The sequence below is a fragment of the Lipomyces chichibuensis genome (assembly GCF_038497645.1).
Source record: "Lipomyces chichibuensis strain CBS 12929 unplaced genomic scaffold V1513scaffold_48, whole genome shotgun sequence".
Lineage (NCBI taxonomy): Eukaryota > Fungi > Ascomycota > Lipomycetes > Lipomycetales > Lipomycetaceae > Lipomyces > Lipomyces chichibuensis.
Window position 1 is genome coordinate 1 of NW_027117500.1, and position 27,854 is coordinate 27,854.

At 46.3% G+C, this 27,854-nt stretch overlaps 14 protein-coding genes across 14 annotated transcripts; 5 read left to right on the forward strand and 9 right to left on the reverse strand.

Annotated features, from left to right (window-relative positions):
- Positions 1 to 1,600: 1,600 nt before the first annotated feature.
- V1513DRAFT_466690 (uncharacterized protein) lies at positions 1,601 to 2,424 on the reverse strand (the record flags this gene model as incomplete). The annotated part of the gene is made up of 2 exons (XM_066900080.1): positions 1,601 to 2,365; positions 2,414 to 2,424. 2 exons carry the CDS (start codon positions 2,422 to 2,424, stop codon positions 1,864 to 1,866), a joined length of 513 nt encoding a protein of 170 aa, XP_066751129.1. The 3' UTR covers positions 1,601 to 1,863.
- Positions 2,425 to 2,451: 27 nt separating this feature from the next.
- V1513DRAFT_452453 (uncharacterized protein) lies at positions 2,452 to 4,340 on the forward strand. Its single transcript, XM_066899122.1, has 2 exons — positions 2,452 to 2,681; positions 2,746 to 4,340. The coding sequence occupies exons 1-2, from the start codon at positions 2,493 to 2,495 to the stop codon at positions 4,261 to 4,263; spliced, it is 1,707 nt and encodes a 568-aa protein (XP_066751130.1). The 5' UTR covers positions 2,452 to 2,492; the 3' UTR covers positions 4,264 to 4,340.
- On the reverse strand, positions 4,157 to 5,782 carry V1513DRAFT_452457 (S-adenosyl-L-methionine-dependent methyltransferase). The gene is made up of 2 exons (XM_066899123.1): positions 5,379 to 5,782; positions 4,157 to 5,313 (listed from the first exon to the last, which is right to left on the reverse strand). Exons 1-2 carry the CDS (start codon positions 5,536 to 5,538, stop codon positions 4,289 to 4,291), a joined length of 1,185 nt encoding a protein of 394 aa, XP_066751131.1. The 5' UTR covers positions 5,539 to 5,782; the 3' UTR covers positions 4,157 to 4,288.
- Positions 5,783 to 6,388: 606 nt separating this feature from the next.
- V1513DRAFT_460632 (retrieval of early ER protein Rer1) lies at positions 6,389 to 7,120 on the reverse strand (the record flags this gene model as incomplete). Its single annotated transcript, XM_066899849.1, has 3 exons — positions 6,389 to 6,525; positions 6,578 to 6,953; positions 7,052 to 7,120. The coding sequence occupies 3 exons, from the start codon at positions 7,118 to 7,120 to the stop codon at positions 6,389 to 6,391; spliced, it is 582 nt and encodes a 193-aa protein (XP_066751132.1).
- A 565-nt stretch (positions 7,121 to 7,685) lies between these two features.
- Positions 7,686 to 8,552, reverse strand: V1513DRAFT_427617 (uncharacterized protein; the record flags this gene model as incomplete). Its single annotated transcript, XM_066896228.1, has 2 exons — positions 7,686 to 7,768; positions 7,820 to 8,552. The coding sequence occupies 2 exons, from the start codon at positions 8,550 to 8,552 to the stop codon at positions 7,686 to 7,688; spliced, it is 816 nt and encodes a 271-aa protein (XP_066751133.1).
- Positions 8,553 to 8,956: 404 nt separating this feature from the next.
- Positions 8,957 to 10,380, forward strand: V1513DRAFT_452467 (uncharacterized protein). The gene has a single exon (XM_066899124.1). It carries the CDS (start codon positions 9,220 to 9,222, stop codon positions 10,036 to 10,038), a length of 819 nt encoding a protein of 272 aa, XP_066751134.1. The 5' UTR covers positions 8,957 to 9,219; the 3' UTR covers positions 10,039 to 10,380.
- A 55-nt stretch (positions 10,381 to 10,435) lies between these two features.
- V1513DRAFT_427619 (uncharacterized protein) lies at positions 10,436 to 10,877 on the reverse strand (the record flags this gene model as incomplete). Its single annotated transcript, XM_066896229.1, has 3 exons — positions 10,436 to 10,536; positions 10,620 to 10,684; positions 10,756 to 10,877. The coding sequence occupies 3 exons, from the start codon at positions 10,875 to 10,877 to the stop codon at positions 10,436 to 10,438; spliced, it is 288 nt and encodes a 95-aa protein (XP_066751135.1).
- A 233-nt stretch (positions 10,878 to 11,110) lies between these two features.
- V1513DRAFT_487066 (uncharacterized protein) lies at positions 11,111 to 12,385 on the reverse strand. The gene is made up of 4 exons (XM_066900516.1): positions 12,146 to 12,385; positions 11,880 to 12,087; positions 11,523 to 11,798; positions 11,111 to 11,462 (listed from the first exon to the last, which is right to left on the reverse strand). The coding sequence occupies exons 1-4, from the start codon at positions 12,271 to 12,273 to the stop codon at positions 11,223 to 11,225; spliced, it is 852 nt and encodes a 283-aa protein (XP_066751136.1). The 5' UTR covers positions 12,274 to 12,385; the 3' UTR covers positions 11,111 to 11,222.
- A 109-nt stretch (positions 12,386 to 12,494) lies between these two features.
- Positions 12,495 to 13,431, forward strand: V1513DRAFT_452473 (uncharacterized protein). The gene is made up of 3 exons (XM_066899125.1): positions 12,495 to 12,651; positions 12,767 to 12,849; positions 12,918 to 13,431. Exons 1-3 carry the CDS (start codon positions 12,646 to 12,648, stop codon positions 13,048 to 13,050), a joined length of 222 nt encoding a protein of 73 aa, XP_066751137.1. The 5' UTR covers positions 12,495 to 12,645; the 3' UTR covers positions 13,051 to 13,431.
- Positions 13,347 to 15,788, reverse strand: V1513DRAFT_452475 (uncharacterized protein). Its single transcript, XM_066899126.1, has 4 exons — positions 14,096 to 15,788; positions 13,957 to 14,041; positions 13,711 to 13,903; positions 13,347 to 13,652 (listed from the first exon to the last, which is right to left on the reverse strand). Exons 1-4 carry the CDS (start codon positions 15,679 to 15,681, stop codon positions 13,549 to 13,551), a joined length of 1,968 nt encoding a protein of 655 aa, XP_066751138.1. The 5' UTR covers positions 15,682 to 15,788; the 3' UTR covers positions 13,347 to 13,548.
- Positions 15,789 to 16,476: 688 nt separating this feature from the next.
- Positions 16,477 to 18,441, forward strand: V1513DRAFT_452481 (PIG-M-domain-containing protein). Its single transcript, XM_066899127.1, has 4 exons — positions 16,477 to 16,660; positions 16,752 to 17,536; positions 17,593 to 17,968; positions 18,030 to 18,441. The coding sequence occupies exons 2-4, from the start codon at positions 16,878 to 16,880 to the stop codon at positions 18,162 to 18,164; spliced, it is 1,170 nt and encodes a 389-aa protein (XP_066751139.1). The 5' UTR covers positions 16,477 to 16,660; positions 16,752 to 16,877; the 3' UTR covers positions 18,165 to 18,441.
- On the reverse strand, positions 18,339 to 20,377 carry V1513DRAFT_405394 (isoprenoid synthase domain-containing protein). The gene is made up of 7 exons (XM_066895607.1): positions 20,238 to 20,377; positions 20,049 to 20,190; positions 19,786 to 19,921; positions 19,434 to 19,719; positions 19,022 to 19,382; positions 18,684 to 18,965; positions 18,339 to 18,630 (listed from the first exon to the last, which is right to left on the reverse strand). Exons 1-7 carry the CDS (start codon positions 20,294 to 20,296, stop codon positions 18,529 to 18,531), a joined length of 1,368 nt encoding a protein of 455 aa, XP_066751140.1. The 5' UTR covers positions 20,297 to 20,377; the 3' UTR covers positions 18,339 to 18,528.
- A 740-nt stretch (positions 20,378 to 21,117) lies between these two features.
- Positions 21,118 to 21,876, reverse strand: V1513DRAFT_384896 (protein-tyrosine phosphatase; the record flags this gene model as incomplete). Its single annotated transcript, XM_066895192.1, has 5 exons — positions 21,118 to 21,183; positions 21,234 to 21,303; positions 21,357 to 21,447; positions 21,503 to 21,654; positions 21,713 to 21,876. 5 exons carry the CDS (start codon positions 21,874 to 21,876, stop codon positions 21,118 to 21,120), a joined length of 543 nt encoding a protein of 180 aa, XP_066751141.1.
- A 1,292-nt stretch (positions 21,877 to 23,168) lies between these two features.
- V1513DRAFT_242515 (P-loop containing nucleoside triphosphate hydrolase protein) lies at positions 23,169 to 27,488 on the forward strand. The gene is made up of 5 exons (XM_066894448.1): positions 23,169 to 23,459; positions 23,539 to 23,556; positions 23,656 to 23,739; positions 23,796 to 23,878; positions 23,932 to 27,488. The coding sequence occupies exons 1-5, from the start codon at positions 23,250 to 23,252 to the stop codon at positions 27,347 to 27,349; spliced, it is 3,813 nt and encodes a 1,270-aa protein (XP_066751142.1). The 5' UTR covers positions 23,169 to 23,249; the 3' UTR covers positions 27,350 to 27,488.
- The last annotated feature ends 366 nt before the right edge of the window (positions 27,489 to 27,854 follow it).

Genomic DNA, 27,854 nt, shown 5'->3' on the forward strand with positions numbered 1-27,854 from the left:
GTTGATTACAAAACGCACACTTGGAAAGCCCCTTCGTGTCGCCTGCATCCCACACCTTGTTCAGGTTCCTCCTCCCACCTCGCTTCTTTTCGGTCACGGTTGGGTCTGCTTCTCCCTCGATAGCTGCGTCTCCTTCCTGATCTTCTCCTTCCTCCATTCTTGTGCGGCTATAACGTGGCTTGGAGTTGTGAAGCGCGTGAAGCGGCTTTGTGTGGGCTGCGCTTGTCTGTGTGCGTTTGCTGCGAGAGACACGTCTCGCGTGATGGCGAGGGAAGAGGAGATCGACGACAAGACGAGGGACGAAGGGGAAACGCGGATGGTTAAGGAGAGAGAGAATAGAGGGTTACCTTTGCACATTTATGTTATAATGGCGTAGCTTGACCGCGTGACTCCATCGTTCCGGGAATTGGTAGAAATTAACGGGTTAGCGTGATACGATCTGTACGACCTCTTCGGAGGGTCGCACAAGTCAAGCACTTTGCTTGTTGTATACAGTAAAGAAGATCTTTGCCAACAAAGTACGTCTCCCAGCCTATATACATATTCATCGAATGGAGCAACATGATTCAGCCGTATCACTCCTCGCTTCCCAAATGAAGCAATTCTACGATTGTTGCTAATTTCATAGAGAGCAAAATTCTAGTTGATCTTCTGTACCGATATTGCTTGTTTGTATTCCTTAGTTCGAGCTGTGTTGTCTGGGTTCTGCGGGACAGGATTTGCCTAGCCAGTCCTGTAATAAATTGTGGCAGATCGATTAGGCATAACAAACTTATATGACAGCTATCAATCTAAGTACCCCTGGTTACCGTAGCAACAGATTGCGTTACATATCTATAATAAGCCGCTGTAAATATGCCTCAATGGTCAATCAATTTTTGGACACATTTCAAGCGAACTTGCACACATTGATCAGATGCTGAGCAACTAAGCTTTAATATTCCAGGGTTTTGAATCAACTGGTTTAATTAAAATTAAAGCTTGGCCAATTCTCGGCAATGTTCGGTGTAAGGTGCCGTTACTTCTATGTATGGTTACAGCTAGGTCGTTTTGAATTCCGCAAAAGTACTATATTTTCTGAAATGTAAGTCTGCGAGCTGAACTAATTCATGCGCGACAATTTATAATATCTCGTCAGGTTATAAAGCTACTCCAATCCAGGCGCGAGATCTCTGTGATGCCATGAACCCTGAACCGAATCGGGAAATGCACTTCAAACTCATAGCCTGAGGGAGCATTAGCAACTCTTAGACTCCGTTGCGGCAATGCTGGGAAAAAATCATGCTGCGTTGGTGATTGCAGTACAAGTCGGTTTATCTCAGTCATATCATAGTTGTATGGAACTATCTCATGGCTAGTAAGATGGTTATTTAGTACAAATGCGCTAAAGATAATTGCGGTATTATATTTTATCTTCACATTGTCTTCTGGTAACACTTTAGGTGAGTTTAATTGTTAGTCAGCTTATCTTGGGTTGATTATGTGCGCCAGTTATGGCGTAAATAGCTGTCCTTCAGCAACCCGGTTCTAAGCACCAGCGGGTCCAATTCAAAACATTCTTTAAACCTGTCTATATCCCTCTATAAGTTGGTGTCATGACAAATTTTCTAAAAATATATATTTCTCGACTTAAAAAAAATATCTCGCAAATATAATATCCCATCTACATTCCAATTCAGTATAACTATCGGAAATAATATCTTTTAATTGCTAATCACATGTATACCATCCTCAACAATCCAAAAACTGTCACATTCACAATGTCGATTCTGTCAGTTAAACATTCAATCACTCAATTAGTTGATCAGTTAATCGATCACAAGAAACAATCAACTTTGTCACCAGAAGAAGAAGGTCAATCAGTCACTTCTTAGGAAGCTGACGAGTGCGCACGTTCACCAACTCGATATTCTCCTTATTCTGATCGGCAAGCTTGGGCACCTCTTCCGATCCCACTCCCACAATATATCCACCATCAGACAAACTGGGGCTCGACGACAAGGTACTAATATCTGACACCGAACCTGCAGTCGCTCCGTGTTCGATCGCATGCAAGACCTCTGGTGTTAGCGTCAACTTGCCAGACCACAAGCCCGTGCGACGCTTGACTGCTTTCCAACTCTCCACGACAACTACGTAGATGATGCAAGCGCCGGCAACGACGCCCCATTCCCAGCTAAGGCCGAGATGCTTGAATACGTCTTTGTTGACAACCGGGATATAGATGACCGGGAACGTGCCGAGGAAGCCACCGATGACGGCCCAAAATAAAAACTTGTTGTAGTACAAAGCTGGAAAGACGGAAAACGTTCCGGATAACGGATCGGGTCTAGGTTGAAGAGCGAACTTGCAATTAAAACAAATGCTGATCTGTTAGTACATTACCCTAACCCACAACGCCTCCGTCCAATACGCATGTTTCATCGTCTTAAGAGTCACACGTCACCATTAATCGCTGGACTCAGCCAAGGACAGACTGACTCGCAGGAACAATGCCTCCACCTCGCAAACCGAAGCAATCGCTCTCTCAGTCGAAGCGCGACCGTGACCAGCAACGACCGTCCAAAAAGTCGTCCTCGTCCAAGAAAAACTTTATTCCGCAGACTGAGGACGATTTCCTTTACATCAGCTCTGTTGAAGAAGAGCACGGCGATCGATGGGTCGTGAGTGATCCAGATAAAGTATGCTTAGCATTAAATGCACAGCTCGTATTACTAGTATCATGCTGAACAATTCGCGACACAGGCTCACAGGTTTTATGTCCATTCATTAGAGCTCTACGATACTTGCTTATCTAAATTCCCGAACTCATTCGACGCCTCGTACAACAAGTGTCGCCTCGAATTCCACGTCTACCAGCTCTTTTACTTGCGCACCGTCCTCACTAATCCGTCGCACAATGAGCAACAGTCGATAGCCGCGATAACGGCGACAAAAAGGCAAGAACGCGTCTCGGTGTTGTCGAAAATCCTACAAGACCATGAAGTCGCATTGCAGCTTGCGCTCAAGCAACGTACACGGGTTGATCCGCCATCGGATCTACTGTTCAATATGGCGCAAGTACAATTAAGCATTGCCGAGGATCAGTACGCGGTAGCGCCATATCGCGCGGCCATGGAAATTTTCGAAAAAGCTTGGATAGCCCAGGAATCAGAGCTCGATAAGCAACGTCAAGATCTCGCGAGCTTGACTGATGATGCTGCTAGTGATGCCGAGAATAGCAGTCAGCAGGGCGATAATCAGGGACAGGAACAAGAGGAGTATGCGACTGTTATTGAACCGACTACTTATACCTCTCTTCTCGAGACCGCGACTGCGCAGTTGGCGTGCTTAATACCGGTGTATACGATATCCTCGTCGTTTTCAGTTACTTCAAAAGGGCCGGGCGAGGATGCCGAGGGGTTGGCGAGGGCAGGGACTGTGTTTATGCAGCGCATCGCGACATTGATTGCGAATCGACAACAACTTGACATCAAAAATAGCGATATACAAGATTCGGCATTGGTCGTGGCACGTTATGTTATTGTCAGCGGCTATCCCTTCACAGGTGAGTCCTGGCGACCGGCTGCCAACCTCGAAAGACTTAGCACCCTGTGGACACCAGTTGCGGAAGTACCCCCGACGCCCGTCCTCGACTTCAGCATTGAATTACTCCCAGCCGAAGGGCTCACGGGCCCGCAATCCATCTCGCTACGTGATATCCTCTCATTCGTGCCGCTTACATGCCAACGCTATCTAGCCCAAGCAGACATGTTCACCCAATTCGGCATCCTCGCCTGGAGCGACAAAAACGGCGACCTAGCCTGGCGCGCACTAACCCTCGCATCACAATTCCTCCCGTCTGCACTTTCTTCACTTCTCAAAGCAACGACTCCGACAGCGGGAGCAGGAAATATAATCATCGGTGCCGCATCGCTTCCGTCTACAAAGCTCACGCAAATCAGAATCTGGACAACACGTGGCGACGTGGACATCCTCCGCTCAAATCTCGCTCCGATCTACCCCTCGGCAGAGAAAAACCGGACGATTTTACGCAAAAACGCGGAGGTTTACTACAAAAACGCTATGAAACTCGCTTCGGGTTTCGAAACCGATCCAGAAATCTCTGACGCGGCAAGTGAAGCAAAGGTCAAGTGCGGCGTCATCCTCTCTGACCGGGACGCAGTTTTGAGTGTGCCAAGATGGCAAGAGATTATTGCGGAGGCTATTGAAGACGTCGTGGTCAGTGAGTCCGAAGTGCATGATATGCTTGATCAGATGTAGATTGTAGATAGCATCGTACATAACACTAGATTTGTCTCGGGAAGTCGTTCCATCCCCCGAACGGTCCCTCAAACTTATAATCTGAACTATCCGATTCGGGTACAGTAGAACACCAGTAAATGCCATAATGCGCAACCAGTAAATCAAATTCTTCCCGCTCGTCTAGCAATTCCAGAGCGTCAATCTTCTGCATCTCATCCCCATTTATCCACCAATCATGCACATATTTCAGGTCTCCAGCCGCCGCCGCTTTAAATCCCAATCCACGCAAGCGGGCAACCTGCGCTTGTAATGTTGGGAATGCCATCATCGTTGGTATCGAGATGCCACGAATGGCGAGGTTGTGAATCATGACCTTGCCGAATTGGTCGTCCGACGAAAATGGTTCATAGGATACTATCCCAAGTTGGCTTGAAGACGAAGGGGATGTGAACGCCTTGATGAAGGCGGCAAGAACGGCGTCGCTGGCATCGGGCTCAAGGTAGCATAGGCAGCATTCTGAGACGAGGAGAGTGGGTAATGAAAAGTCAATCCCTGGCAATTGCACCGACGCAGGAGTCACTAAATGGCGGAGATCGACGCCGTGAATATAATACGAAGGACTTTTCAGTGGTGTTTCGAACCCATGAGGATTTTGGGCCTGTGAAAGTGAATTGTGTCCTGGATGGGTATTAATGCTGCCACTAGAATGTAGGTGATGCGGCCCATGTCCAGATTGAGATGCCGGCTCCCTTGAGGGCACGAATGATCGCGCCGCCGACCATCTTCTCGGCCGTTGTGGAAGGTCAGGTGTATGAACGTCATACTCTACGGGTCCAGGTATCGCATCCTTTAACACCGCATGCTTTGCAACGAGCTCCGCTTTCTGCCGCGCAGACACTGCGAAATCTAATTCATGGTATATCAAATTCGAGCGGAATTTGGGGAGAAGATAAAATGGTCGTGTATCAGATCCTGCACCTAAAGAAATAATCTGCTTCTTCGTATCGCTTGTCGTCGAAAGGAATTGGTCGATTAACTTCGACACTGCCATAACTCGCACGTACGTCCCTGCGACGCACCATTAGCACCCCTCTTCTTCAACGACGTTTTGCTTATACTTGAGATATACTAACCCCGATTAAACAGTGGAAGCTTATGGACGTGCGCAGGATCAATATTGGACGGGAGGAATAATTTGAGCAGCGGATCATGATAGTATCCTGCCCTTTCAGCGGCAAACTTAGATAGTAACGCGTCAGAGTCTGTGTCTTGGACTATTTTATTGCGGGACATGTCGTGAGGCCGACTGGTGTGCGAGTGCACGGCGTCGACGAGACGAAACCGGCCGGGATGGGGTGGTGGAGAGGTCAATGCGGAGGTGGTGAAGACCTTTGCGGGTGGGGTAACGAGATTGTATTCGTTTAGAAATAAATGATCCCAGGCAGTAGATCAAGCGGTGGTTTATGAAACGGAAGACGTTAGGGGGGGCGGGGATATTGCTGAGCAATTGCGATCAAAGTTGGAGTATGATTGTATGATAGCTGGAATGTGTTTATTCTAGAGTTTTAAATCAATGCAACATAGTAGCCATCGTCCATGAGATCGTTACATTTTGTTATGCACCTTCAGCTCTGAATCGAATAAACTTATTTGCAATTATGACATCAAATCGACAAACAGAGCGTTAAACAAAGATAAAATAAAAACGTCCCATCCTTTTTCATCACACGACTATTTGGCCACGATGTGATATATATCTCATAGTAATTACAAACATACAAACAAATTAAATTAGTATTTCAACGCCATTTACATTAATGAACAAACGATTTAAATCGCGAAATATTTAACACGTCTTTGTACCACCATCAGACTATATCAACTCCATTCTGGCAGGCGATGAGGCCGACTGATACACCTTTCCTAAATTTTTGGCAAGTCGGTAGAAATCGATAGTAATGCGAAAAGTGCATCTGTAATGTACAAACTAAAAACGACTGCGAAAGAAACATTGAACAACGGCATTTTCGTACAGCCACGTAGTCCTAACTCAACAAGATATGCGTGAGGAAGTCCCTTGGACAGTGAGATGTGATGGCAAATGTGTGTGGGACAAAAAGAGGTGTTTCTGACAACTTCATGGTTAGTTACTTCGGCGCGCGTACCGCACCTTACCGAGATCGAATGGCAGATATCTGTACTTGATCATGTGCTGAATCTGTCGGCGCATAGTAATTGCAAAAAGAATGCAAAAGTAAAGCAGGAGAATTGGCCAGAAGACTTAATCATCAGTACGTAATACTATCAAAAGTTTATGGGAAGTACGACTCACCAGGGACGTCAAAAATCGAGAACCACGTGCACACAAAGGCAATAACAGTGGCCTTAGTCGCCGAGTACCAGAACTTGAACTCGGGTAGTCGTCGAATGAATGGCCGGAACTCCTCGTCCTGTCGCGTTGGCAGTTCGCCGCCGACACCGCCTTCCTCAGATTCCCGCTCCTTCATGTCCTGCTCGAGCGAAGGATCGAACTTTGGCTGCAAAAACGCAAGAAAAAGGTTCAAGAGGTAGATACCGAGAGAATAGCACACAATGTACCAGCCTTGCGATAAGATAATGCGCAGCATGAAGAAGAAGAGAAGAGTCGCGGAACCAACCCATCGGTAAAACACAAATGGTGTAGACTGATCAAGATAGAATTGATAGCGCTATGAATTCGCTGTTAGTTATCGATAATCATCACAATCGTGGGCCATTGAGCAGTTTCGAAGACAGTCCATTGAATTAATGGCGTGAGCAAACGTACCTGCGCTAACAACGTAGTCTGGGCCGCGACATTCGCGAACGGTGTAGGGGCATCAGCCGGGTCCTCCATTATTGCGTGTCCAAAGTGCCTTGTTCCGAGATAGTTGAATCCAAGGATTGGTGGGTACAGGCAGCAAAGTGGGTTGTACACAGAAATTACGGACCGGGAAGTTGCTTGATACTGTGTTATAGTTCCGTGTGAACCTTTCGTAGGGCAGCGTTGCGCCTTCGTCGCACAAGTTGCAAATAATACGACGTGGCTGGCTTCCATAATGCAGCCCTTGCCGTTTTCGCGTATCCGTCAAAACAATTACATTTACGTTGTTTTGAAGAACGCTTGTGTAGTTAGGGCTCTATATTCAGTAGCGGTTTGGACTGGATGCTTGCGGCAAAGTCGGTGGAAGCAGTGCACCATATTATCATCTAATGCATAAAATAATGTACTTGCTCTATATTGTTGAGACGTCATACCACTGCTAGACTCTATCCGACTTCCTGTTTCTATTAAATTTTCGTCTAAAATATGTACAAATGTCGTAATGCACCCAGTTCATATTGCATCCAAGTCGAAGTCACAGCTATAATATGTGTTCGCGATGTTTCTACCGAATAAGATCGCACTCTATCTGCAAGTACTAGCTATTCCTTCCAGAAACCAAATATCCCACAAAGCAATTTGACAACATACGGTCATAATTAACCCACACATGCGTAATATCTAGAATTATGTCAGAATGTTCCAAACACGTCCACAATGAAACGTCCTTACTAAATAGCTTCGTTCCATCTCTCCCGGCACATCGCATCAATTCTTTCACACCACCAGGATGATACCGCATATACGGCGAAATATTGTAAACTTTCCCACCCAACGCCGTCCAAGCGTCCTCTTGTGTTGAATGCAGCTTTAATTCGTCGACGGTTATCTGCACAGGCGCCACCCCGTTGGGACGACCGCTGAGATCTTTCCCACTATTCTTCAATATCGCCCAGTCTAGCTGAGAGAACCCAGGATCAAGAGCAACCTTTTCCCGTCTCCGACGTGCTTGTCCAAGTGTAGTCGGAGCCGTCACTGACGGTGCGGCAAGCTTCCTTGTCGGAGCAACGTTTGAGAAATTGAACTTTGGTAGAGGCCGTTCCGAGACTGAGAAAGGTCTTGTGCTAGGCTGTGAAGTTGACGGTGCACGCGCGGACGCAACAACTGACGCCGGACCTTTGCTTGGTGCAGATGACAGTGGTAGTGGAGCATCAGCTGATTGCCGTAGAGGTTCCCGCGGCGGTGGCATATCGGTCTTGTTGAGCTCGACGGCGATAACTCGAGACTCATCCACACCAGACTGCTCCTCGTGCTCCTCGTGCTCCTCACTCCCATCAATCTCTATCTGGGGCACATTCGCACGTTGAGCAGAGTCGAGAGCTGGAAATGGAGGTGGGGTGTTGTCATCGTGGGCAACTGCGACTTCGGAATTGGCTAGTCGAATCCTTCGCCAGAGGAAGGACATGTCTGGATGTAGACGGACAGATGTCAGAATAACTGAGCAATAATGCGAGATGCCGTCACTATGCGCATAAGAATTAGTAATGAAGGAACTCTAATGGGATCGGATGTGTCGAAAAATTAATTGATATAATTCGGAGCGGCTCAAGAAGCGCGAACCGTGGCAAACGCGTATCAGGAAAGTCTAGTGACGTCAGCCGAGGTAATGTTCTTGTGATTGCGATATGTTGTTAACCTACAGGAGCTGCATTTTACACAAGAGAACCCGATTTGATTATTGTATGTGAACGAATTGTGACCGTGGAGACGAATTGCCTACAAGTCGTCAGGGCGGTTTGTTCGGTCCCAAGCTGGGGTTTTCGTATCCGTCTAATCTTCCGATACGCCCGGGTTCGCCATACTCCGCAGCCGCGCGTTGGTTTGGTAATTGCGATTACTAAGGCAACCTCGACCACCCCTCAGCTTATTCTTCTGTGTCTCTCCGTTCTGCCAAGTTCTCTGGAACCTTCGTCATTCGTTTGTAATTTGTTGCGGCATCATCGTAGGGCCACTGATGTCAGTTTAAATCGACCGTTTACCCCCTTTTTTCGGTCTATTGCTCGTTTGTGCAGCCGCCTCACGCATCGGTCCATCTTCAATTCGTTAACTGCGACCTGAATTCTACAGCATCAATGGCCACTATCACAGAGACTATTCCCGCTCCTGCTGTCGTCGAGTCGACTTTCAATTTCTATGCTCCTCCCAAGGACGGCTCCATTCCATACAATATCGTCTACGACGTTCCTGAAGGCACTCCGACCCGCAACTACGAGGTTCTACGCCAAAAAGTTCAGATCATTGATGTTCGGGGTCGTGAGGAAGACTTCACTCTCGACAAGAACGGTTTCCAGTTCGAGAGGCGCTATCATGCATTCGAGGATTGGTCAAATGCTGAGCGCATTGAGAAGGAGTACTACCCAGGAGTGATCAATGCCATTAAGGAAGTGACCGGTGCGTCAAAGGTTGTCATTTTCGACAATACTATCCGCTCTAAGGACGGTTATCGCAATCCCGTCATGAGTGTTCACGTAGATCAGACTCCGCAGTCCGCCGAAGAGCGTGTTCGAATTCACTGCCCAGACGAGGCAGATGTGCTGCTCACGAAAAGATTCCAGATTATCAACTACTGGAAGCCACTGACTGGTCCAGTTGAGGAATTTCCCCTTGCTCTTGGCGACGCTCATGATATGAGCCAAGGTGACATCGTCTCAGTCGAACATCGGTACCGGGAACGCACCGGCGCGACAGGTGCGGTCAAGCATAACCCGAACCAGAAGTATTACTACTTGTCCGGTATGAACGCCGATGAGGAGGTGTTCATCAAGTGCTACGACTCTTTGGAAGGTGTCGCGAAGAGAACTCCGCACACTGCGTTCGAGGATCCCACATCAAAGCCAAATGCGCTTACAAGGGAGAGCATTGAAGTCCGCACTCTGGTCTTTTATGACTAGATTTACTTTCTTAGATATAAATGGGTTTGAAATAGTTTCACAGTATTTAGAATAGTCACGCTCTAATCGGTTGTCGGTTGTAATATTTTTGTCATAAGTTTGGCGTATATTCTCTTCAAATTACTATTGGGTATTTTATGATGTCTTTTTGTTTGGCTTTTACATTGAGGAGCTGTCTGCTTAGTCTAATAGGATCTGCATTGGTGTGTTTCTAGACAATTTATTATACCTTTCCTGGTGAAGGGTGAATTAATGTCAATTGATGTCTGTAAATTGATTTATTTGAACCTTCCTAGATTAACTCCAATCAAATATGTACAGGTATCTCTCTACAAACTATGCGTGTCAATATATACAAAAATTTTCACTTTTCATGTGAAGTATCTGTCAACAGCAGCTAGCTCTGCTTGCTATCACTGTTTAAGTCGCTAAATTTCACAGGAATTCCGTCTTCTGAGATAAATCCTTCCTGTTTCTTTTGTTCCTCGCCTAGGACCACTAAAACATCAACTGTTAGCATTTCAATCCTGTTCGCACTCATCCTGAACCCTAGCTCTGACTTTAGAAAGGGGAAGACTCACTTCGCTTGTATAAAATGTAACTTGACACAGCCAGTAATGGAACTGACATTACTATCATACGAATTCTATTAAAGCATTGACAATTAGCTTTCCATTATTCCAATATTAATCAAATTGGACACAGTATATAACGTACCCAGTCATCCTGGAATTAGCTGCCGCGGAGACCTTTGGCTGCGGTGGTGATCGAGGTGCGGATGGCGGTACAGCCGGTGTGCCACGCTTAATTGGCGGTGGTAAAACTGTTGACTTAGCCATGCTGGATACAATGAATAGTTATGTATAGTGATGTACGGCCTGAATTCCGAGTTGCCGGGCGTATGTTACCGTAGAGGACTGCGACAGTACGCAGAGTAGGGCATAGTGCAAAGTCCGGATTGATAGCCCAACGCGAATCATCCCATAATCGACAACTTTGTGCCTACAGTATATGTTTATGCTTCTCACGCCATTATAATTTGCGGGTCAAGGAAAATAAAATCTACCAATTTGCTCAAAGTTTCTTCAGACCATGCTTCACAGCTTTAAGTCCTTTCGCACTCAAAACATTCCATTTCAATGTAACTATAATACAAAATTTAAGGCCTATTAATCTTCGCTATTTTACCATTCACCTTTCAAACGACGGCTTCTAACCTCCCGCAACGCGCGACTACCGGACAAAAATGCAATAGGAGCAAGCACGGAGACCTGCGCAATCAAGTTGAAAATCGTAGATCCAAGATAGTACTTAAAAAAAGCGATTTCCATGGCGACAATGGATGTGAAAAAACCGAGATGGCCCAATGGCGAGCTGGCGAGAGCTGTGAGAAGCTTAAAGGGCATGGCCCCTAGGTATAGCCACTACATATATTCCTCAGTTAATAATAATCTGCTGAACACACAACAGCAGATGACACTTACATTGCCAATCAGTACAATCGCCACAAAAACGATAATGGCACTGAAAAACAAAGAGATGGTCGACGATACGAACTTGGGGTCCGGTCGGAAGCGGTGGGTGATCTCAGGCTTAGGACCAAATCGTAGGGGCCCCGCTGGCGCGGGCCCATTATAGACGGGCTGGATCTGACCGATCTCAACTTTGAGAGGAGATTCGGTTCCGAATGAGGCTAGGACGATTGTCATGGTCAACGGCTTGTTAGGACCGAGCAGGGCTGTAGGGATCGTCTTGTAGTCCTGTAGGATTGGTTAGCAAGCTGACGTTCCTAAATCGATCTGAGAAGATAGCAGAATTGCTTTGCTGTGTCTCAGACATACAATATCCACTCTGGCACGACCATTTTCCCGAACGTCGACTGCGAACGACGACTCCAACTTAGTAACAGGATCCTCAATAATTGCATACGCTTGATGGGGTTTGTTATTGGTATCAGGCGTCAAGTCACTCCGTACGGTGAATCGAAGACGCGCTAAAGCACTGCTCGGAAGCGACATAATATCCGGCAGTGGCACTGACATAGAAAATCTAAATTATCAATTACCGCCGGCATACTCGCAGATCTATCAAGGGCATATATACTCACAGTCGCGTCTCGAGCGTACCTGATCGCTCGTTAATAGCCAACGTCGCATTGGAGAATGTCCAGGCTGAGACAAATGGAGACGACACGCAAACCGCAAGGGATGCAACTAATATGTTCCGAAGCAGCATGACTCGATGGCTGTGTTTTACGGATCTGTTCAATGCATCCCTTGACCTGGAGGAAACAGCAAAACTGGCTCGTAGAGTTCTCGACACGTCGACTCAAAAGCTTCATTCTACGAAATACGCGCTATTCTCAAACATTCTGCGCTCAAACAATTATACAATTAGCTAGCCCTAACCCAAGATTGTTCGCGCAAACCTGATGTCACTCCCAGCTTGGGGGGGGGCCCACGTGAGAATCAATTTGGGCTCATCTCTCCGCATCAAAGACCGAGTTATAATTCGTCACCTCCTTTAGAACACTCCGATCGTTTCAAGTTGGCAGCATTACTATCGATTCTAAAGTACTTCTTTGTGTACGAGGTTGTCACGAGCACCATGACAGTACGCCCCATTTTCGTTTATCAGTTTAAGCAATTCGTCATGCAACACTGCCAATGCTGCATATTGCGTGACTATTGAAAGACATACTTAAACTAACATTTATGGCTTGGCTTAGTTTGGAAAAATAATTCACCTATCTTTTGACTTGGTTCTTGTCTCAACTGTTCTCGCGGGAGTCAAGCGATCAACAGGATTAGTGTATGTTCCATTGCCTGCTCGTTCATGTATAATTAAACAACAGGACTAATTATTGATGTTGGATGCAGAATCAAGACTGAGGATATTGGATCATCCGATATTCGATACGCCGTCGATAAGTACCTCGGTGTCGGTGAATGGGTACTCGATGCCAGTGTCACGTACATGAGCAATTCGCCATATTTCACCCGCAAACGCTAAACTTGCATCGCCAGCAAAGTCGTTGCTTATATCCTGATCCCTTAAAATTAACATCACAACTTTTAGTCAGCAATCGAATTTACATACCTGCTCGGCAAATTCTACCCAGCGCAGTAATGGAGTAGAGGATATTTCCACATACCCCCTCCTGGCGATTTTGTGTCGTTTGAATATGTCCTTTGATTATGTTTGTTGGCTTCCAGACATGTGAATTATATATAGTATAGTTACAGGTTCTTTTATTGGCGTGTTTGCGTTTGTGGGTTATGATAGCCTTTAACTCTATTCATTGGTAGCGTTTGTTTTACGTGTATTTTAAGTCCAGTATCACTATCATCTCCAATCATTGTTGCGTTGAATCAAGTAGTTATATATCATTACGTTACCATTGCCTATTAGTTTCACTAAATTGTTAACCGTGTCCAAATTCAACCTAATCACCCAAACACATTATTAGCTTTATCAATATTAAATCTTTCTTAATAAACCTACAAAAAGCTACTCCTTCTCACTGTCACTATTAAAGTCCTGTACACTCCAACTTCGTCGAGCAAGCGGACTACTCACAGTTGGCGCGTGACTTAGACTCTTCCGACGTTCAACTAGTTTATTTAGTCAACCATTTTAACGAAGTTAAAAAAATGACCGGGTCATACGTACCATGTATTTCAGTCGTGTTGATATGTGCCAGTCGCAGCATACCTACGGCAGCAACACCGAGATGCAGCTCATCGGCGCCTGTGGATATTGCCACTTCTTTGCCTGCATTCGGCGACCTATTTTCCACACAAGTTCTTTCATTTCCGCCGTCAAGGCCCTGCGTAAGTATTTTCGGCTCTAATGATTTTTTCTTCTGCAATGAGTTAGCAATTGATCACAGCTATTGAATGCAACGATGAGACGAACCGGATGTGACGGGTATGGAGGCTGCAAACTATTTAGCTCGATGGCATAGGCCGCTTCGTCTACCATTGAGTTTTGTTTTCCACATCTGAAATGCCATCAGTGTTATAATTGTCAATGCCATAGAAGCTACACCACTTACTCGACAATCCACGATATCGTGAGGCAAGGAACATTCATATCCCTTGCAATATGCAGCGTCCTAGGAGTACCTTGTTTAAAAATAATATGGGTTATGTTTCGAGACGGCTGTTTGACAATCTTTGCGCCAAGTTTGTGTAAAAGAGGTCCAAATGCTGCCGATGCATCGTTTCCTTCGCTCGTTCTAATGTCCAGAAAGGCGACAACATCCGACAGCGGTCTCATGCATCTTTTGGCAGGTGATTCCTTAGCAGCCAAAGAAGATTGAGATTCTGGGTGATGATGCCTTACTGGAATTCGCGCACGTGGCTGAGTAGGATCGAGCGCACTGAGAGTACCATCCGAAACGGCCCTTGCTGTCAAACCTGCTTTCACAAAGTGCTGTTTACAAGACGGAGTCGGTATGTGAGGTGCCTTGATTGGAACTTTGGAAGTCGAACCCTCAACTGGCAACTTGACATCTTTTTCTGACTTTGCAGTCTTTTGGGCAGCAACGTTGTCAGTAGGCGTTGGCCTATCGTTCGAGTCACGGCTTGCTGCTGCAGCTTTCGGCGTTGAAGAAAATGATGGACCTCTATCGATATCGAGCTGCTCGAGTGCTTCTTCCAATACAACCGTATCGTCATCTTCAATCTCGTTATATAGGTGCATCTCATTGTCACCTCCTCGTTTACTTGGAGTGGCTAGCATCGATTCGTCTTCTTCACTTTCATCTGTTGTAGGGTCATCAGCGTCGCCCTCGTCGGACATCAATATCGTCCTTTCACCCAACACCTTCATATCCTTCATATTTTCCTTAGTAATACTTCGGGATCTAGATAAAAGTGGCATCCTTGGAGGTGAACGTTCAATTGAGGAAAGTGACATCACCGGACTTATTAGTTTCCTATCGGTCGCGGGCGACCCAGTCGCGGACGTAGTGCTCGCTGATATCAATGCACGATTTTGTGACTGTCTTAAAGATTTCGATGAGAGGCTGCGTCCAAGTCGTTTAGCTGGCGATTTCAATCCCAATACAATTTCTTGCTTATTTGCGCTAGCTCCCTGGCTCGACACGATACTCCGTTTGTCTGGAGATCGTTGTCTACTTGGCAAGGTTCCACTCATACACAGTAAACCTTCATGTGTCCGCGTTGTTGGGTATGAGAATAATCTCTGAGGTTTTCCGAGTTCTGATTTCATTGGCGAGCGCACAGCACGGTTTTCCTTGTCCTTCTTTGCAGAATTGGCAACTGCAAGATTGGCATCTCTCTGAGCTTTCACTCTTAACATGGACTTTGGGTCCGACGGTTGTGGTATCATACTGCTCTTCGCGGGCGACGTAAGCTTAATGCTCCGAATTGGAGAAACAACAACTTTACTACTAGTCGGCGAGACGGTTTTCCTGCCTGAGAAAGTTGAACTCAAAGTCGCGTGTCGCGACGAAGGCGTAGACACAAGTAGCACCAATTTCGTGCCTGATTTGACCATATTCTCTTTATTTTTGTTAACTTGCCGGTTTGTTGACGGCGTTGATGGCGGATTAGGCATGCTGATCTTCGCACTATGCGGCAACTCGATAGTTACCCGTTTCTTCTGCTGTGACATGTTTATTAATTCGACTTAATCGGCTAACAAATACTGTCGACTTCGTGGACAATAGCTCTACACTATTGCAGTATGATCGGCGACGGAGTTGGAAGCCTGTGGTGCGGAAGACGACCGTGTGCATAAACGGCAGGAGAGAATACAGTCAACTAAGGTTCAGGGGCAAAACCCTGACATTTTGTTGACAAGAAACAGGGTACTAACGGTTGGTCGGGCAACCCGCCGCATGGACCGAGCACGTGCTGATTGCTTACATTTTAACTATTTATGAGAATTGGCGACGAGCAGCAAATCTCAGCAAATCTTATCGTTTGTTGCCTTTTCGTTTTATCGGTTGCACTTAGCCACTTACCGACACACCGCAAACATGTAGCTATATTGGGATTACATTTAAAGTTTTTGTATGTCACTTCCGTAGCCAGTCGGGCGACTCGGGCCCTATATATGTTTATGCTTATATTACGGGCGGGCGGAGATATCACAATGATATCATTGAGAGTAGACATAGCAATATTTCGATAGTACCAGACACGATGGCTAGACCACAGATGAAGATTTCTCCGCCGCATTAAGAGTTTAACACTGTGAGCTCTTGGTTCGGGACGGTTGAGTAGAGCGAAATACGCGGCAAAAAAGATATAGATACGAATAAGACTATCCGAGAACATGTTAACCACATTCTAAGAACGTATTAGCAGTAGTCTAGTAGAGCCTCAAACTAAGAACTAGCGTGCTGCTCTATGGCTCACTGGAGGGGGTGCAATTTCAAACTCGATGACTGGTTACCCGGCGACAGTACCAATACCCAAAAATGCACGCCTGCAATGAGATTCTCTGGAATAAGGTCTGGGCGAGGAGAGCTTCTACCTGATATCCCCGAAAACTTGTTGCATTAATCATACGTATCGAATTATCCACCAGTTGGTCCCTCTTGGAGCGCAGTCGTACGGTCCCGATTTGTCCATTCTCCTCAACGAAGGTTAGTGTTGATTTACTTTACTTCGTGCGATGCTTGTCCACATTGCGTTATTTGTTCAAGTTCGAGCACAGTTTAATAGGCATGGTTTCAGGACATTTAGTGGACTGGTTTGATACTGGATGCATATCCATGCATCTCAGTATACTTTCTCTCACACGATATAACGATAAACTTAGGACAATTACGCACTTAGTTGATTGAGCTGGAATATTCTAAGATGAAGCTAACTACGGCAAGGCTGCTGATATCAGCAGCCCTAATGCGCGTGGCTTTCTTTTTCTACGGTGTCTATCAGGATGAGCACGCGGAAATCAGGTTTACGGATATTGACTACTTCGTGTTTACCGACGCGTCGAAATTTATGGCGCAAGGTGGTACGCCCTATGATCGCGCAACTTACCGGTATACTCCAATCTTAGCATGGCTGTTATTGCCAACTACGCGGTATTTCTGGTTCGGAAAGTTGTTGTTCGCGTTGGGTGATATTGTCGCTGGATGGCTCATGCTGAGAATTTTCCAGTTACGTGGGTTATCGAATGATCGGGCTCTCAAGTTTGCGTCTGTGTGGCTGCTGAACCCTATGGTTGCGACTATCAGCACTCGTGGAAGCTCGGAGGGTCTGCTAGGGGCAATGGTAATCGCGTTGATGTGGGCTGTCTATGAAAAACAGATCGTCTTGTCGGGGTTATTGACTGGCTATGCCGTCCACTTCAAGATCTACCCCATCATATACGTGCCTTCGATACTATGGGCTCTAGACAGCAGCCCGTCCATTCTAGGCAACGGTATCCTTCGCTGGGTTAACAAAGACAGAGTTAAATTTGCGCTGTCGAGCGTTATAACTTTCACTACTTTGACGGCCGCTATGTACTATATGTGAGATATATTCGCGCGGTCTTCTGTCCTGGAATTGTAATACTTACTTTTGGCAGATACGGCCATCCATTTTTATTACATACATATCTCCACCACCTCTCCCGATCCGACCATCGCCACAATTTCTCACCATACAACATCCTACTTTACATCTCCGCCTCACCAAGTGTGGATGAGTCGCCATATCCATCACTTGCATTTCTCCCACAACTATTTATATCTGGCATCTTCCTCCCATTAATGCTGGCAAAGAAAGATCTTGCAAAAACAATGTTCGTGCAAACATTCGCGTTCGTTACGTTCAATAAAGTCTGCACTAGTCAGTATTTTATGTGGTATATCGTGCTTCTACCTTTTTACCTTCCGTCATCGGCCATGTTGAAGAATAAGTGGCTCGGAATATGGGCGTTGATATTGTGGACTCTTGCTCAGGCATGTCATGGCCCTGATTGACTTGGCCTGAAAAATAATGCTAACTTACATGTGATCGCAGGCGCTTTGGTTACAACAGGGTTTCGAACTAGAGTATCTCGGCAACAGTACGTTCGTCCCCGGCATATTCGCTGCAACTTTAATATTCTTCTCGGTTAATATTTGGATTCTTGGTGTCGCTATCGAAGATATATAGATTGTATGATGGCGCGGAGATCAAGATCAGAGGTACAGAAAATACAGCATATAGGCTTCAGAATCAAATCTTGGACAAACCACAGGCGATTTGTGTACAGATAAGAAGTAGAATCTATCCTCATCTTATTTAAAGGATACGGAGAATATTCATGTATTCATACTTTCAGCAATTGTTAATTCATGGTTCTGTCATATTTGGCTTGAACGGATATAATATACATTTAGAAAAGGTCGTTGTGTACACTAAAATTGACAATAGATTTATTAAGTACTCATACACAGCCGCGGAAATCAACAAAATAATCTAGAAAGGAAACAGCAAACAAAATCTTTAGCTCGGGCTAAAGTTAATCAATAGGTTTCTACAATTCGTCTCGCGTCGCATCCGCAATGCCCAAAAAGTTCTCTTTAATCTCCGCAAATGCCAGATCAAACCGTGCGCCAAAATACCACGCTACGCCGAGCTAGACACAAAATTTAGTCATGCAAACATGAGCTGAAGACAAGATGGACATACCATGAGCGAGGACGTAATTAGCAGAGTGCCACCGAAGAGAAGGATAACAGTCAACAGCTCTGTGGTCGACGCCGCTTCTTCCGGTTTCTCCTGCTTTGCGATCTTTTCTTTCGCTCCTTTCCTCGTTGGAAACATAGTCTCAATAAACTGATCCACCTTAGCACAGGCAATGCTAATCCGCATGTAGTTAGGATCCTTCGGGGTATTCCGGGCTTGGATCTTATGGCAATATTCTTGGAAAATATTATACGCTTCCCGGACGCTAGTAGCTCGCATGATAAGCTACAGAAGTTAGCACAAACGCTACAATTGTACTCGCTGAATTAACTTTCGCGTACCATCACCGATGTGCCTCTTCTGATCTTGACGTGGCTGGTAAGGACATTTTTGTTTTGGAAAACAAGTTCTAGTGTAGCAATTGCCATCACCTGCGGGATAGCACAAAAATTGAACATGGTCTGTTCCTTAACTGCAGCAAGGTAGTAGAGACAGTCGGGAACATGCTCAAGAGCATTGGCAACCAGTTCCGACAAGCAGTGCAACCCAGCCTCGGTATAGTCTGGCCTGACAAAGTCTTCCATCGAGTCAGCATATTTTGACCAGATCTCTTTTGGCCAGAACTTTCGGTTATCAATTAAATCTTCGTGAAAATCTCGGATTATGTTTGTCTTCTGAAGAAAGAGACCCATTGAGTTGTGCCTAAGCAAAATCAGAGCCCAGTCAAATGAAAAAACTGATGCCACGACTTACAAATGTGGGTTCTCTAACAGTTTAGGATCTGCTGATCCACCAGAGACCGACAATCGGGTCAAGCCCTCACCAACAATACCGGCCACGTAATGGCAGTACAAGTCGTACTCTTTAAGAGTGTTGACGCCTTTTTTGTTGAAATCATCATCCTCGCAATAGTCAGCCATACCATTACCCATTCTCTTTGTCATCTCTGCAATAATATCCCTGTATATTGGTTTTAGGAGCAAGAACTCGTGAATAACTTTGTCGAACTCCTCGAGTACAACTTTGTCCTTCTCCTGGCCTGGGTCATTAAATGTCAGCCAAAATCTCCTGTTTCGAACTCAAGTTGATAAGATGTTGCACATACTGCCGTTGAATGTCCATCCTTCTTTTGTGAGTTTTTCGTGAAAGCTTCGGAGAATCGGCAACTTAACAGGATTGGGAATCGTCATGTCGTCCTCAATGGTATCCAGCCCACGCAAGACGAGGTAGAAAAGCATGACCTATCGGCGAAAGAATTAGTTCAATTTTATGACGATGATAGGAAGAGCTTCTGTATTTACTACTCTTCATCACTACTCTTCATCACAACGGAGTGCCCACGGAATAACTAAATATATATGAACATACCGCCTCGCGTAACTCAGGAGCTAACTCCTCAATAACAGCAGCAAAACTTCGTGACGTGTAGCCCAGCAATTCGTAGCATCGTTTCAGATTATCAGACTCCTTAGAAGGGTCTCTGGGATACAAGGGTTCGTGCCATATGGCCCTAGAAGTGATTAGCTAGAGGAAATTACTCCAACTATCGTGACTTACCATTGAAGAACGGCGCGCAGCTCCTGAGGGTGTGCTATCAGCTGCAGATACTTCGACATGGCTCTTTTGGCTCAGACTGGACGACAGGTGGGATGGTCCTGTGCACAGTCGCCGTAAAAGGATTGTTGGATGTGGATTTAAGGGGTGGTGGTTTGGATAGAGCGAGCACTAGTTTAGTTTGGAACAGCAACTCAGGGTCCAGGGTTGTGGTGGTCGGCAATCGTCGTGCGGAATCCATTGCCGGAATGGTGTCGCACGCTTTATCATATCCCGAATACGAGTGATCCGAGCTGCAAACGCTACGCGTTCCCTTAACCGAGAAACGATTCGCGACTGATCGGATCTGGGTAACAGTGTTCAGTCAATTCACACCTTGGTCGGTAAATATGTTCGGCTTTTACTTCTGACTGGCGGAAGTGCATCAAATCCGTAATAGCGCGAAAGAGAATATGACAAATTACAAACAACTAACCTAATCACAACGGGCCAGCCAGCTAGCTGGTCTATCTAATACGGTAATTGACACATCCATCTCTACTGTTACAACCTCCAAAGGCAAGTTATCAAACTGGCAGTAATTGGTATCCGCCTGCGCTCTATTTATGAAGTACGAACCACGGTTCCGCGAGCAATTATTGAACCATGTTCGCGTCTACCAGATCCGGCAGGCCCAGACCGTTATCCATGTGTGATAGATACCGTGCGTAGATGTACATTGATTTATTTACCAAATTCCCACATGTCGATCATAACCGTAACTGATGCAATTCATATCCATCCAAAACTAGAACTCCGTTAAGCACATCAAATAAAATGCAAATAACATAATCCATAATAATAATGCGGTCAAGCGACTGTCATACAGTACATAACTATTATACTATCGCAACCACGATGGAGCATATTTCGGATCATATTGTAAATCAGCATTGAATATTTCGATAAACTGTAGCTACATGTCAGCGAAAGGAACCAGTCATGGGCATCAGAACCTACCTCAATATCACTGTCTTCCTTGCCAGCAGCAAACTGACCATACTCATCAAAGATGCTGGCAAAGCTCCATCTATTATCAAATTAGTACACACCATCGCCAGCTCATTACAACCATCGACATACTTCTGCAGAAGTTTTCGCATAGCGCCGACCAAGACTCCGACTCTGTGCTTGCCTTTGTTTGAATGCATCAGAACTGGAAAATTTCTTGAATCTATATATGTAAGGTCAGCGCCTATGGCGTGACTAGCGGAGTACTTGCCACTTACCAACAACTACCTGCAGCGCAGCTGCAATTGCCTCTGGATCATTTTCCACAAATGGCAATTTGCAGTTCTCCATTCGGAAATGAAATATTTTGATACCATTCCTTGACGCCCATTCCACGTTAACCGTTCGCAAATCGTGTTCGCCAAGGTATCTGAATTCTTATTAGCTGTATGCGACATTAAAGCTATCATCATTTATGTGCAGCTCACATGATAGACTTCAACTTCAATTTCTCCAAAAATGGGAAATTGATTGGTAGGGGGTGCCCACTTCTATAAATACCCGACGTAACCATTGCAAAATTTAAAGGTGGCACCAGTAGCTTCGTCTCAGGCCGATCAAAGAAATTTGCAGTCGAGCTTATAGATGACATTCTGCTGCTTGAAATGTGCGACGGCTCCGCCATGCTAGTGCTGCTCTGTGTATAATTGTTGGCATTACTCTGATTATTTGTTTCAAACGTTTGCGTCATGCTGTTCGGAGCAATTGCGTATTCTCGTGTATTAAGATGGCTGCCACTGTTATCTAGAGATTGCAAGTTGCCATTTCCATGGCGTCTGTCCGCTTCCCGGTCGGCTGGAGGCATGACCGACGTGGACGGAGTCGAAGGAGGAGACGCAACGGTTTGCTCGTAAAAATACTGCATTCCGCTAATCTCCACCTGCTCAAAATCCTGCGCAATCTCTGCTCGAAGGGGAGGAGGCGACATCGGAGACGTGCTGAGCATGAGCTGCGATTCTATCTCGTTCCGCCGTGTTTCGCGATCAAATGGCCCGTCAATCTCGGCTTGTCCAGGTTGATTTAGCTGGACGGAAACGACCAGGGCATGGTGATTAGACGCCAGTCCTTCAGACATGACAAACAACCCTTCACTTTCGACGAGCTGCGGCCGGAAGTGTTCCTTATTTATATCTGTGGTGCGTGATGTGGCGGTCTTGTTTGCTTTGGTGAAAATAAATCACTTTTTATGGTCTGCAGCTCGTGTGAGCTGTTTCCCGGCTGGCTCCGTTGGCGGAGTACCCCTAACCCACAATCATAAAGTTCTTTTGACAGGTTTACACGCACAAGATTACAGTAATATTCGTCTTAGGAATTCCTTCTCCAAATTCCGCGTATCTATTATGCTTAGTTCTGAACACATGCTCACGATTGCTGTTCAGTAATCAATTACAGATATAATATCCCGCATTACTGCTACATAGACTTGGGATGATCTTGAGAGTTGAAATTATGAGATACACGGTTACAAAATCCATGGTGTGATTATCGTTGTAAAAAGCATATGCTGTACAGTCAGTCTATTACTATCGATTAGAGCTTTAGAGGCAGAATAATTCAAACTATGCTAGCTATTGCTGTATGGCAACTCAATAGATGAACCTATTGGAAAATTTCCCACGGAAGGGGTCTGTCTTATCGTGGCTGGAGAAGTCCTCCAACTTCGAGTGGCCAAAGTTCACGAACTCGCAAGAATTTGCGGAGGGCTTCGTAAGCCGTGGCTGTGCATTACGCAGTTCTCTAGCAGTTGACCTGCGCCACCTGTCTCCGCTAATAATGGGGCGCAATCTTCAAAGTGGTAGGTGATTTTTATCAAACAATTTGTCGTAGATTTCTCCCCATAATTTTAGTTCAAGGCCCGGCCCGTATCGTCATCAACGGCGAATTCATCGCAAGTTCCGGCGCTCATCTCCAGCTCTCCCGTCTCCCCTGCTATCACCACCGTGCGCCTTGCGAGTTTCACTCACCATGGCCATTACTAAACGCGCCGGTCGAAGGGCGCAACAAGGGGCTCAAGCGACGCAGCCGTCTGCGAAGCGCGGCGCCGTCAAGAAGGCCGTGTTCGATGCCACGAAACGAAAGGAAGTCGGTGTATCGGATCTTACACTGCTGTCCAAGGTCTCCGAAGATGCCATTAATGAGAATTTGAAAAGACGCTTCGAGAATGGCATTATCTATGTATGTGATTATTGCGATTCTGGAATCGCTGCACTTGGCCAATTGATTCGTCAGATTACTAACTGCAATGCGTTTGTAGACTTATATTGGACATGTGGTATGTATTTCACTCGCCATCTCTTCTCACAGCCGGACGGGTTCGACCGGAATTATCGCCGTTTTTGAGGGAGAATGTTGCTGAAATAAATCTCTGTAGCTTATCTCGGTTAATCCGTTCCGCGACCTTGGAATTTATACCGATGCAGTACTCGAGTCGTATCGAGGCAAAAATCGTTTGGAGGTCAGTCTTGCCTTAGTTGATAGCTATTTAGAGCATTGTGCTTAACTGCATGAAAGGTTCCCCCACATGTGTTTGCTATCGCCGAAGCCTCGTACTATCACATGAAATCATACAATGAGAATCAGTGCGTCATTATCAGGTATGTGACCGTGATGCTTTACTAATGCTGTTTTCACGCTGATTGAATGATAGTGGCGAATCCGGTGCTGGAAAAACCGAAGCTGCCAAGCGAATTATGCAGTATATTGCTTCCGTCTCGGGAAACTCATCGTCGTCAATTCAGGAGATCAAGGATATGGTTCTAGCGACCAATCCTCTCCTCGAATCCTTCGGTTGCGCCAAGACATTGAGAAATAACAACTCCTCCCGTCATGGTAAATATCTTGAGATTCAGTTTAATAATATTGGAGAACCAGTTGGTGCAAATATTACAAACTATCTTCTCGAAAAGAACCGAGTCGTTGGTCAGATCCACAATGAACGAAACTTCCACATTTTTTATCAATACACCAAAGGTGCGACTCAGAAGTATCGGGAGCAGTACGGTATCCAGCCGCCGGAGTCGTACGTCTATACATCAGCGTCAAAGTGTACTAGCGTTCAAGGCATCGACGATCTTCAAGATTTCAAGGATACTATTGCGGCCATGGAGGTCATTGGTCTACATATTACTGAACAGGATGAGATCTTTAAGATCCTGGCAATTATTTTGTGGCTAGGAAATATCGACTTTATTGAGAACGCAGAAGGTAACGCATCGATTCGTGATATGTCTGTTCCGAACTTCGTTGGTTATCTTATGGCGGTCGAAGCTGCAGCAGTCGAGAAGGCGTTGACTACCAGAATCGTGGAGACTTCTCGTGGAGGTCGACGTGGCTCCGTGTACGAAGTTCCATTGAATATCACACAAGCTCGCGCCGTCAGAGATGCGTTGGCAAAGGGTGTCTACTCTAACCTTTTCGATTGGATTGTGGAGCGAGTGAACGTGTCCCTCAAGACTCGCGGTGAAGCGGCCCGCACCATTGGTATTCTTGATATTTACGGTTTCGAGATTTTCGAGAACAACTCTTTCGAGCAGATTTGCATCAACTACGTTAATGAGAAGCTACAACAGATTTTCATCCAGCTCACTCTAAAGACAGAGCAGGAGGAGTACGTTCGTGAACAGATCAAGTGGGCCCCTATCAACTACTTCAACAACAAGATCGTCTGCGACCTGATTGAAGAGAAGCGGCCTCCTGGTGTATTCGCCGCTCTTAACGATGCTTGTGCTACTGCGCATGCGGACTCTGGTGCCGCTGACCAGTCTTTCACGCAGCGTCTCTCCCTAGTTGCATCGAATCCTCACTTCGAACAGCGCCAGGGAAAGTTCTTGATCAAGCATTATGCTGGTGACGTCATGTATCGAGTCGAGGGCATGACCGATAAAAACAAGGATCAGATGCTCAAGGATCTTCTCGATCTAATCGCTAAAAGTGGCAACAAATTTCTGACGACATTATTTCCAGCCCAAGTTGACCATGATTCCAAGCGACGGCCATCCACCGCTAGTGACAAGATCAAACAGTCCGCTAATGACTTAGTCCATACGTTGATGAATTGCCAGCCGTCATACATTCGTACTATCAAGCCGAATCAGAGCAAGTCGCCCACAGAGTACGATGATAAGGCTGTGCTTCATCAGATTAAGTATTTAGGTTTGCAGGAGAACGTTCGAATTCGACGTGCGGGTTTCGCGTATCGTCAAACTTTTGAGAAATTTGCTGAGCGATTCTATCTTCTTTCTCCAAAGACCTCGTACGCTGGTGACTACATTTGGCATGGGGATGCGAGATCGGCTGTTCTCCAGATCTTGAAGGATACGTCGATCCCTCAAGAGGAATACCAGATGGGTGTCACGAAAGCGTTTATCAAAACCCCAGAAACGTTGTTTGCTCTAGAACATATGAGGGACCGATACTGGCATAACATGGCGGTTCGAATTCAGCGCGCCTGGCGAAACTACCTACGGTACAAGACCGAGTGCGCAGTCAGAATCCAGCGAGCATGGCGTCGAGTTAGTGGATCAAATCAGTTCGTTCAGACTAGAGATTATGGTCATCAGGTACTCGGTGGCCGCAAGGAGCGCCGACGAATGTCCATTCTGGGATCCCGGCGGTTCATGGCAGATTACCTAGGAATCGGAAACTCTGGTGGCCAAGGCGAGTATATAAGAAACGGTGCGGATATCTCGAATAAGGATTTGGTTCACTTCTCCTGCCGTGGAGAACAGCTGATTGCAAAACTTGGGCGTACCAGTGTACGAATGCCGCGAATCATAGTGTTGACATCGAAAGCACTTTACATTATATCGGAGAGCATCCTCAATCGGCAACTGGTTATCCACACTGAGCGTGCAATTCCGCTTGGGCAGATTCAATACATTGGACTTTCTAATTTGCGTGATGATTGGATTGCTGTCGGTGCCAATTCACCGCAAGAACCCGACCCGCTATTGTGGTGTGTTTTCAAGACTGAGCTTGTCACTCGCTTGAAGATGGTTCTTCCCAGTCTCAACCTCCGTATAGCAGCTACAGTGGAGTACAACAAGAAGCCTGGCAAAATGGCAGTCGTCAAGTTCCAGAAGGATCCAAGCATTCCACGCAATGACATCTACAAGAGCGGCACCGTCCGTGTTCCGCCTGGTGAGCCTGCTAATAGCGTCTCAAGACCAAATCCTCGGAAAAAGAATACGCTTGCAGCTAAGCCTGTCACGGAAGGCAAGTTGCTTCGACGTGGAGGTGGCAATGCACCGGCTGGATATGCACTGTCTTCGCCTCAACTAGCTGAGCAACAGCAGCCAAAGCCTGTTCACTTGGCGCAGGTGACGCCTCAGGCGAGACCAACCCCGCGAGTTCCAGCTCGCAACAGTATGACAAATGGCAACGGTGCGCCATATCAGCTCTCGCAACAGCAGCCGCGACAGCCACAGGCGCAAGCTTCTGCTGCCGCAGTTTCAGCAGCGGTTGCCGTTACAAATGCCGCCAATCGCCAGTCGCATCCGCAACCTCAGCCTCAGCCCCGGCAGCCTCAGGAGGTCGTTCGCCCTACCGCCGCAAAGCCTGTTCCTGCTCGTCCAAGTACTCAACGCCAGCCAACCAACGCACGAGATACGTCTACTGCGGCTAAACCACCGCCACCGCCTCCTCCCCCACAAGCTGCGCAACTGCCGCCATCAGCGGAACCGACATTCAAGGCCTTATTCGATTTCCAGGCACAGGGATCAAACCAACTGTCAATTCGCAAAGACGAAATTGTTATTGTGTTGAACAAGGAAGGAAACGGCTGGTATCTCGCGAAGAAACCAGGGTCTTCTGTCGAAGGCTGGACCCCGGCCGCGTATCTCGAAGAACTGAAGTCCGCGCCAGCGGCATACATACCTCCTCCGCCGCCTCCACCTGCTGCCGCGAAGACTAACGGAGCCGTGGCTAATCCTATCGCTGTGCAGCAGCCGGTTCCGACGCCTTCGCCGCAGCCAAGTGCGAGTATTGATTTGGCACAGGCATTGAAGGCGAGACATAGTAGGATGAGATCGAGAGATGATGATGAGCCGGAAGATGACGATTGGTAAAGTATGTATTTAGCAGGAGTACGATGGGATGGGATGATTGTTAGATATTGGATATACATTTGTGTGTGGAATATATGGCACGATGCTGTAATAGCTGTCTGTGAATTATGTAATATACAGTATCGTGAGTACGTTTGATTTTATTTTAAATTGAAATGATCTGAATTGTCAAGGCTTTAAGTCGTCAAACAGTAATGGTAATGGAAAACAAGACATTTAGCCGGAGAAGAGACAAAGTCAGTACGATGGAAGACAGTTACTCATTAACATCATCATTATTACCTTTTCTTCGTCGTCCTCTGAAGTTTCGTGCTCGTCAATCCATTTGCTCGGACAACGGGTCCTTGTAGGATGCTCTCAGGAGTAACCTCCTGAGAGTCTTCTATCCATCGGCGACCGCCGTGCCCTTGGTGGCTCCCCGGCGTCCTCCGCCGGAGCAGTCCGCGGATCTCGATTCTCGGCCCGGTGTCTACGTTTGCATCCATTCGGGTGCTCGGTGTTTGCT